Source organism: Manihot esculenta, chromosome 10 (genome assembly GCF_001659605.2).
Source record: "Manihot esculenta cultivar AM560-2 chromosome 10, M.esculenta_v8, whole genome shotgun sequence".
Classification (NCBI taxonomy): Eukaryota; Viridiplantae; Streptophyta; class Magnoliopsida; order Malpighiales; family Euphorbiaceae; genus Manihot; species Manihot esculenta.
In genome coordinates this window covers 10,173,842-10,184,048 of record NC_035170.2, presented here as the reverse complement: position 1 = coordinate 10,184,048, position 10,207 = coordinate 10,173,842, and the positions used below count along the sequence as shown (strand labels likewise).

Genomic DNA, 10,207 nt, shown 5'->3' with positions numbered 1-10,207 from the left:
TTTTATTATACAATGGAATTTAATTAAAATCAATTTAATTAATGAATTAAATTAAAAACATAAAAATAATAATTTTTCATATTATTTTTAATCGATCAAAGTAAAAGAAAAAACATAATTTTGTCAAATCTAATTAAAAATATTGATTTTACTAAAGTTAATTAATTAACTAAATTATAATTTTTGTTAAAAAAACTAAATTATAATTTAATTTTTTTTGAAAAAATTAAAAGAAGTGGGTCCCGAAGAGAGAGCCGTGGTGGTATTTGAATCACTACTTTCGAGTGAACAAAACCCTCTTTAGTCTTTCCCCTCAAAACCTTTACCCTCGTTGGCGGCTGCGAAGTGTGAACTCCTCCACGCCGTCTCCCTCCCTCTCCGCTCAAACCCCTAAATCTTACTTTCACCTTGTTTATCGGAGATTTAGGGTTTTATCTATAGGATCTGATAATCATTTTTATCCACTCATGGCTACCGTTGCTCCCTCTTCTGAGAGTATCCTTTCTCAATTTCCTCATCTGGATATATTTTCTTTTTCATGTTTTCATTGCTTTCTATCCTTGTTGAGATCTGTATATTCTTTTTCATGTGTTCTTTGTGATTTTGTGTTGTGTGCTATTGTTTTGTTCATATATGGCTTGGATTTGCTTTTGCTTTTGTTATGGATGCTGTGATTCACTTGATTGGAGATGTGTTATGCTGGGTTCTATTCTACCTTGTTGCTGCAAGAGTGATTGCAGTGGTGATTGATACTTTTTCTTTAAAGAAAAAATTGTTAAGAGATTTTATTTTATAGAATCGTCTCTGCAGAAGGGATGCTTAGTGGATTGATAATTTTTGCCTGTCTTTATGAGTTCGTCTTAATTAATGGTTAAGACCCAAAACTGTGTTCTGTGTATTTCCTTTACTTTTTTCTTTCCTATAGAAGCTGCAGATTTGCTGCAGAATTTGTCCTTAGATTCTGAAGCAAAGACCTTCGAAATTCCTGAGCCCACCAAGAAGGTAATTCACTCTTATTAAATAAATGTATATATACATATATACATATATACGTATGTATGTATGTATGTATAATCAACTTTGTTATTGTTATGAAGGTTGATTTAGGGGTGGACTCGGTAGGTTATGATTTAACGTTGATTCTGCCTTTTGGGCAGACTTCTGTTTACCAATATGGTGGTGTGGAGTCGGGTATTCCTGCAAATGGTCAGATCCAGTCATCTGAGCGGTCGGTGACGCCATTTCTACCTGATTTAATGGATCCGACGATGTGCTACCTTCCTAGTGGTTATCCATCTCCCGCCTATTATTATGGTAGTAAGATGATGCGTTTTGGTTTTATTTTGTGAATTCAAATTTTGAAGTTTGTTTAACAAAAGCTCGTCTACATTCATTGATTCGAATTGTGAAGAATCTTGGAAATTGAATATTAGCGGCACTTATCATTTGCTGTTATTACTGGATAATGGCTTCCACAATGTATTTATATTGGTTTTTTCCTCTAAATTCTTTCAGGCTATAATGGAAATGGTAATGAGTGGGATGACTATTCTAGATATGCACATACAGATGGAGTGGAGATGTCGTCAGTAAGTATACATAGTAAAAAACTAATTTATTTTGTAGCAGATCTTTTAATTTGTTTTCATCTGTCCTTTTAGTCTTTCTACCATTGAAGTTCTCGACATGCCACTTGAGTTTTGACAGTCGTTTAATGTGCCTATTGCTTTTGGTAGGGAGTTTATGGGGATAATGGGCCTGTTATGTATCATAATGGTTATGGATATGCACCTTATGGCCCATATTCACCTGCAGCTTCCCCAGTTCCAACTTTGGTAAATGATGGCCAGATATATGGGCCTCAGCACTACCAGTATCCTGCTTATTTCCAGCCGCTGACACCTAACAGCAGCTCATTCACTCCAAGTCAGGCAGTATCGATTCAAGGCGAGCTTACTTCCTCCACTGCTCCTGACCAGAAGCCTAAGTTGGCAGAAACCAAAGTGAATTCTAGTACCATTGTCAATGGCGGAGGATTGAAGGGGAACAATGGTTCAATTCCTACTAAACCAACATATCAAAATTCATTGTTGAATTTGAATAATACAAATGGAAGGGGTATTATGCCAGGGGGTATACCTGCTGCTGGTTATCAGGATCCAAAATTTGGCTTTGATGGGAAGTACAGAAGCACTGGCATTGCTTCTTCATTCTTGAAGGCAAATAATACTCCATCTTCAAGGAACCATAATTTCCGGCAAAACTCCAGTTATATGGTAGGCAGAATTTTATTATTTTATTTATATGATTGTTTTTCTCAATGACTGAAGTAAAACTTTTGAATGAGTTACGAGTTAAGGCGCAGAATCTATTAGGATTCTGAACTGGCTACGTATTTGCCTGAGTATCTGAATTGATTTTTTTTTTAACATTTTCAATGTCTGACTGAGTGATTTTAAAATCTAGTATTTAGTTTAATTGGAATTGTATTTCTAATCAGGCATCAGATTTTGTAAAGTTAATTTGGTTAGCATCTAATCTTATTTGACTATGTTAACATACATTGCAGGGATTGCATCACCTGGCTCCTATTTCTGGCATGGGATCAACTCATGGATACATAAATGGAATGTACCCAAACAAGTTTTATGGTCAATATGGAAATACTTTTAGGTCTAGTATGGGCATTGGATCAACTGGTTATGATTCAAGGATAAATGCAAATGGGTGGTTGGCCATCGACAGCAAATATAAACCCAGAGGGCGAGGCAATGGTTATTTTGGTTACCGAAATGAGGGTATTGATGGTTTGAATGAGCTAAATAGGGGACCAAGGGCCAGGGGATTTAAGAACCAGAAGGGTTTCACACCTGTCACATTAGTTGTCAAGGGGCAGAATGTGCCTTCAATTGAAACTGTTACTGAGGGAAAGGATGAGACTGTTGTTACTCCAGACAAGGAACAATACAACAAAGCAGATTTCCCTGAGGATTATGTTGATGCTAAAATTTTTGTTATCAAATCTTACAGTGAGGATGATGTCCATAAGAGCATAAAGTATAACGTGTGGGCCAGCACTCCAAATGGGAACAAGAAGCTTGATGCAGCATATCAGGAGGCCCAGCAGAAATCTTCTGGTTGCCCTGTATTTCTTTTCTTCTCGGTGAGCATAAAAATGCCTATAAAATGCAATCAAATTTTCTATTGAGATTGAATAGAAAATTTGATTGCATTACATTGTGCATCAAACAGAGCGTTAGTTCTTGTTTTACTACTTGGATTTTTTTTTTGTGCCTTTATCATGTATTCTTTTGAATTTTATCCAGGTAAATACTAGTGGACAATTTGTTGGCCTTGCTGAGATGGTTGGGCCGGTTGATTTTCACAAGAATGTGGAATACTGGCAACAGGATAAGTGGACTGGTTGTTTCCCATTGAAATGGCACATTGTAAAGGACATACCTAACAGTTTATTGAAGCACATCACCCTTGAGAACAATGAAAACAAACCTGTAACTAACAGCAGGGACACACAAGAGGTGATTATACTTCTTCCTTTTTTGGCTTAATTACTTGCCTCCTACTGCCGCACTTTTCCTGTTCTTTATGATCTTCTGTATGTATACTTTATTCTAAACAATTTTCTGGGGATGTCTTGTAGGTTAAGCTGGAGCAGGGGCTTAAAATGTTCAAAATATTCAAAGATCATTCAAGCAAAACATGCATTTTGGATGATTTTGGATTTTACGAGAGGCGTCAAACGTTAATTCAGGAGAAGAAGGCCAAGCAACAGCAGTTGCAGAAACAGGCAAGACTTGCTTTGCATATACTTTTCTTTTTCTCTTCTGTTTGATTGTCATAAAATGCTCTATTTTGTTAATTGGTTGGTAGACGTGTAACCCATTAAGAGTGAATTCTTTTGTATTTCTATTTCACACAAATGCAGGTATTAGAAGGAAAGCTTGAAGGTGAGAGGAAAGTAGAAAATGTATCACACAGTGCATTGGAGGTTGAGAGATGTATCACAAAGCTTGGAAGTGATGCGACACAGGGACTTGTTTCAACTGCTCAGTCAAATGGGGACTCGAACCATTCAGAGAATGGGCCAGTTGCAAAAGCTGGAGATGCCTCAGAGAATCAGAATATAGGAAATGGGATTGTCAACGTCTGCTAGTTGTTACCATACCCTGCTCTAGGGATTAATTTAAGGTATTTCTGAAGTTTGTTGCTTGAGGGTAGAACATGGAGTAAATTGATAAGAATGCTCCTCGAGCTGTGGACTGCTGTTGTGGAGCTATCTTGCTTGTCTAAAGCCTCATTATTATCAAAGGGGAGGGGAAGTCATGGTATTCTTCACTTCTGATGGGTTTCAGTGAGCTGCCTCGAATCAAAGTATTTCTATGATGCATCTTCCATATGGTGGTCAGCTCCCGACAGGCTTCATTCCCTATGAGTTTGTGTTTAGAGTTTTTGTTTTGTTGGCTTTTGTATCCTTCTATGATTGTCTCTCTGGTTTCTAGCTTTCTTTTTTCCCATAGTTTCTGTTTTCACCTGCATGGCCATTTCCTACCTCTAGAAGGTCTAGATATAGATAGTTTATCAGTTTCTGGTTATTCATATTTGTAATGTAGAGAGCTATAAGCAAGTTGGGAAAGCATTTCAAATACATAAGTGAGCAATAGGAGCTTTTTCATTTTCGTGTTGGTCATTGTTGCCTTGCTTGCAATATACTTGATAAGTAGTCGGCTTGCTTACCTCAATGTGATCAACGTTACGCTAAACTCAATTGGAGCTGCATTCTGAACGATATTCTGGCAGATTTCTTGAAACTTTCTGCTTGCTGCCTTCATTGGAATCGGTACAAAATCATCTTAGTTTTGCAGCTGCAAACTTTTTATGATCTGTCATGGGATGTTGACTCGTTATGGTGGTTTAGAATTTCCTGGGAAAGTAGTGAATTTCTGATCCTCTTCCCTGGAAGTTTACAAAGATTTTCTAAGCCTTGATGCATGTTAGATTATTTATTTTCCCTTGCGACTTCATAATGCCAAAGCAAGGTAAGCTAAATGTATACAGCAAAATACAAGCAAGAGATACGATGCAAAACAGATTTAGATCAGTTATGCCAATGTAGATCACATTACAGCACCAATGAACCGAGTGAAACTATGACATGCTTGACGCTCTGACTGAAATTTAAAGTCGAAATCTTACATAAATAACAAGATTTATTAACAAAACCTACATGCTTAGGCATTTTGTACTCGGCTTTTTGTACTCGGCTTATTGAATTCCTTCATCATACAAAAGCAATTCTATGAGTGTAATACATGCTATTTTCATATTTACTTTAGTACTATTTTCTCAAACTGTTTTATAATTTTTAATCATTATTTTTTTGTTTGAAAATTATTATCTATTTTTTAATATTATAATAATAATATATAAACAGGTTATTATATTTTTATTTTATTTTATTTTATTTTTAAAATTAACTCATATTGATTGTTATTTTTTATGTGAGTATTTAAAATATTTTTTTAATATTTAATAAATTTAATATTTTAAAGGCAGTATAATTAACAAATGAAAAAAATAAAGTATTTAATATTTTTAAGATGGATATGATTAAAAAATGAAAAAGTAAAGTGAATAAATATTATGAGATGTCGAGAATATTAATCCTAAAATTGAAGGATTGGTAGGAATAATCAAGTCGGATAATAATTAAGACAATTCCATAAAGTCTATTATCATTCATTATATGCCGAATTCTAAAAAATGAGTATGAATATGAAAAAAGAAGGTTGTTTGGCATAATCTTCACCTGAGTTTTATCGAATATGCTTGTGTTGGGCTAGCTTCCACTTATATTGGGATTTCAATCCAAGTTCTTTCATTTGATCTCCTACTTTCAAAATTTAGCATCAAACTCTTGAAAACAAAAAAAGAAAATGTTAGCCTGTAATTCAAAAAAGAAACAAAATTGACTATAAATTAAACGAGAAAAAAGAAAGAAAAAAAAAACTATTAGGGGCAAAAAAATTATCTTAACAAATTAAACTATTAAAACAGTATTAAAAAGTTCAAAATTTAACCTAGCTAACATTCCAATACAAAAAAAAAAAAAAAAAAAAAAAAAGAAAAAATTACAAAATTATGCAATTAAGTGTTGAAGTGGTCTATGCGGCAAAGAGACTATGCAGGGCAATAATTAATATTTATCACTAAAAATTGCAAGCTTTAATAAGAAAAATAGAGCAGCGAAAATTACAAAAACTGATAATTTTGAGAACTGAACTGTTTAGATTATGTGTCACATACAAGTCCACTTACTTATAACCATTATGATCTCAATTCATCCTCACGCCCATTTTGAATTAAGAAGCAAAATGGTAGAAGAAGAAGCATAATCAAAGATGAACTCTTTATAAGAGTAAAATTTAAAATAATTTTTTAGAAAATCATGTAAAATTTCAATTTTTTTGAAATGAAAATCTTCAAACTAAAAAATTAATTTTTTATTTAAAAAGTATTTTTAAAACATAATTTAATTTAATTTTTGTGAAATTTTTAGAGAGAATTAGAGAATTATCCTAATTCCATAAAGAACTTCACACTTATTTGATTATAAACCTCTGATGGGCCCTGATGTTTCTCACTCTTTTGTTTCTCCAAGCGTCATAGACAATTTGAATTTAATAGTTTTTAAGTTAAAATGTCCTCTTTGAGTTAGTGAGTTTAAGTGTGATCCGTTTTTGACAGAGTCAACCTGTCGATTCAATCCAGTTATAATTGAGGACATGTGCCTTCTAGCCAATGTTGTAGTTCTAGATTTGACTAATTTTTATGTCATTCTAGGGATGGATAGGCTCTTTACTCATGGTGCTACCTTAGACTGCAGAAACAAAGTATTTAGGTTCATAGACTAAGATAGATCAGAGGTTGCCTTTTGAAGGGACAAGTCAGATATACTTAGAGGTTTGATATCTGCCTTATAAGCTCATAGGTTGCTTAGAAGGGGTTGACAGGGGTTTCTTGCTCATGTCAGAAAATTTGATGGTCAGGTTAGAGAACCAACTTCAGTGGCCGTGGTTAGAGAGTTTCTTGATGTTTTTCCCAAGGATCTGCCAGGTTTACCACTTAATAGGGAAATATAGTGTGAAATTAAAATGTTATTAGGAATTAGACCCATCTCTATTCCTCCTTACAGGATGGCACTTGCCAAGTTGAAAGAGCTAAAAGCATAGTTGCAAGTTGGTACATAAGGGTTTCATCCAACCTAGTGCCTCACCTCCGGATGAATCTCTGAGACTTTGTATTGACTACAGACAGTTGAATAAAGTCACTACTAAGAATAAGTATTCTTTACTCAGGATTGATGATCTGTTTGATCAGTTAGCAGTAGTCGGTTGCTTCTCCAAGATAGATTTGAGATCCAGGTATCATTAGTTGAGAATTAGAGAAGAAGACGTGCCTAAGACATCTTTCAGGACCATATATGGGTATTATGAGTTCTTAGTAATGTCATTCGAGCTTACCAGTACCCCTACATCATTCATGGATCTCATAAATAGAGTTTTCAGACAGTTTATGGCTCACTTTATTATTGTCTTCATTGACAATATCTTAGTATACATCAAGAATACAGAGGAGCATGTCTATCATCTGAGGAGAGTATTGCAGACCTTGAGATAACACAAGTTGTATGTCAAGTTCTCTATGTGTGAGTTCTGGTTGAGAAGTATCTCTTTCTTGGGATATGTAGTGTCAGAAAATGGAATCGAGGTAGACTTTAAGAAAGTAAAAGCGGTAGCTAACTGGTCCAAACCCACTATAGTAACAGAAATCAAAAACTTTTTGGGTTTGGCAGGTTACTACAAGAGATTTATTTAGGATTTTTTCAAAATAGTTGCTCCTATAACTAGGTTGACTCAGAAAAATCAGAAGTTTATTTAGTCAGATAAATATGAAGAGAGTTTTAAAGAGTTAAAGAAAAGGATGATGTTAGTACTAGTGTTACCTCCGTCTACAAGTAGTGAGAATTTCACAGTATTTTGTGATGCATCCCGAGTAGGACTATGTTATATGTTGATACAGAATGATAGGATACTAGCTTATGCTTTTAGACAATTAAAAAAGCAAGAGTTAAATTACCCTTTATACGATCTAGAGATGGCAGCTATGATCTTTGCACTAAAAATATGGAGACACTATCTGTATAGGGTGAAATGTGACATATTTATAGATCGTAAAAGCTTGCAATACATCTTGAGTCAGAGAGACTTGAACTTGAAGCAGAGGAGATAGGTAGAACTGCTTAGCATGATTTTAAATCGCGATCATAGATAATAAAAATAGATCTATAATGGTCATAAAGTAATAGTAATGCCCTGTCTCTATGCAAATTTTTTTGAAAAATTTTCAAAGTTCCTAAATTTAACAAATATCTAAAGGTGCAATTAAAACTAAGTTATACAACTTAATAATAAGTATAAATATATCAAATAAATATAAAATTTATAATTTTTAAACATTATGCATAATAATTAATCCCAATTACCATCAGAATGACCGTTTAGCAGGTTCTTGAGTAGATCCACTTTAATCTTCTAAAAAAAGTTATCTAACCTTATAACTTCTAATCATTTTTATTTATACATTCATAACAAAGTAGAAACTAAAAGGATTAAAAAAATCTAAAATTTATTGAAAAATATTAAAAACTTAAGTTTTGAGTTTATTATCAAAGTTATCTAACATTCTAACTTCTAATTATTTTTATTTTTGCATTAACTACAATAATGATTTAAAAATATCTAATATTTGTTGAAAAAATAATAAAAATTAACCTTTTTGCACAATAGATTTTAAAACCACTCTAAAATATGGAGTTCTTGATTCTTGAAGAAGTGAACATAGGAATTTGCAATCCTTAGTAGTCAAACTTATAGAAATTTAGGAGAAAGTTGAGAAGAGAGCTTGAGAATTGAGAGAAATCTAATGTTTTTTTAAAGTTATAGCAATTTGGCTTTGGGAAAATGAAGTGATAAGACCGAAAAGAGAGTTTTCAAGCCATCAATTATTCAAGTATCACATGAAGAAGGCTGTCCCAATAAGAAGACAACATCTCTGCAAATTCCTGTAAAGAAAAGAAAGTAATGGCTATTACGGTCGTTAAGTCACGGCTTGTAACGACCATTACTCTAACAAAATTTTATAACCATTAAATAACGGCTATGACCTTCTCCAAAACTTGTAAATAATGGTCGTTATGCTACGTAATGACTGTTATTTAAAACTATGCTGCTTAGTGATTATGATTGTAAAATTTAGTATTATCCGGCTAAAAAAATGCAGTAGCAGATACTCTTAGTTGGAAATCACTGGGCAATTTATCTTATATCTCAGTGGAAAGGAGACCAATGGTGAAAGAGTTTTACAGACTAGTTAATGAAGGCTTAAAGCTAGAGTTATCTAGTATAGGTACTTGGGTGGCACAGATGAAAGTGATACCTATGTTTCTAGAACAAGTGGCATAAAAACAACTCAAGGACCTAGAGTTGGTGAAAATAGCAGGAGCAGTTCAGCAAGGTAAGAATGGAGATTTCAGGTTTGACAATAGAGGGATTCTTCATTATGGAAATAAATTATGTGTACTAGATGACATAGGATTGAAATGAGACATTATGAGAGAAGCTCATAATGCCAAGTACAGTGTCCACCCTGGAGCTATCAAAATATATAAGAATCTGAAGAAATTATACTAGTGGCCTTATATGAAGAGAGAAGTGGCTTAGTTTGTATTTAATTATGAGGTGTGTTAGATGGTGAAGTTGGAACATTTGAAGCTAGTTGGAATGCTCAACCCACTATCGATGCCAGAATAGAAATGGGAACATGTGTAATGGATTTTGTATTAGGGTTACAAGTGACATCCAATAGATACGACTCTGTATAGGTATAGTAGACAGATTGACCAAATATGCTCACTTTATCCTTGTTAGGAGTGGTTACTCTATGGACAAACTGGCATAGATCTATGTGAAAGGAATCATTAGGTTCCGTGGATAGGGCTGAGCATTTGGTCTGTTCGGTTCAAAATCGAACCGAACCGAAATAACCGAAAATCGAATTGCAGTATTTTACATAAACCGAACCGAACCGAATAAGAGGGATAACCAAATCGAACCGATTTGATTCGGTT

At 33.9% G+C, this 10,207-nt stretch overlaps 1 protein-coding gene across 4 annotated transcripts; it reads left to right on the top strand.

The window, feature by feature from the left end:
- The first annotated feature begins 289 nt into the window (after nt 1-289).
- LOC110624412 (YTH domain-containing protein ECT4) lies at nt 290-4,697 on the top strand. Of its 4 annotated transcripts, none has more exons than XM_021769536.2 (9): nt 290-495; nt 929-1,002; nt 1,158-1,314; nt 1,516-1,589; nt 1,737-2,276; nt 2,570-3,163; nt 3,327-3,539; nt 3,662-3,808; nt 3,947-4,697. In XM_021769536.2, exons 1-9 carry the CDS (start codon nt 468-470, stop codon nt 4,172-4,174), a joined length of 2,055 nt encoding a protein of 684 aa, XP_021625228.1. In that variant the 5' UTR covers nt 290-467; the 3' UTR covers nt 4,175-4,697. The 4 variants fall into 4 exon arrangements, with proteins under 4 accessions (XP_021625228.1, XP_021625226.1, XP_021625227.1 ...); XM_021769534.2 differs by having other exon boundaries at nt 1,098-1,314; XM_021769535.2 differs by having other exon boundaries at nt 926-1,002.
- The last annotated feature ends 5,510 nt before the right edge of the window (nt 4,698-10,207 follow it).

What these genes read in the sequence shown, in the direction of transcription:
- LOC110624412 (XM_021769533.2), top strand. Translation starts at nt 468, where the DNA reads ATGGCTACCGTTGCTCCCTCTTCTGAGA. An exon ending in TTCCTGAGCCCACCAAGAAG is followed by an intron (nt 1,003 to 1,097) that starts GTAATTCACTCT and finishes ATTGTTATGAAG; the next exon opens with GTTGATTTAGGGGTGGACTC. An exon ending in GGCAAAACTCCAGTTATATG is followed by an intron (nt 2,277 to 2,569) that starts GTAGGCAGAATT and finishes CATACATTGCAG; the next exon opens with GGATTGCATCACCTGGCTCC.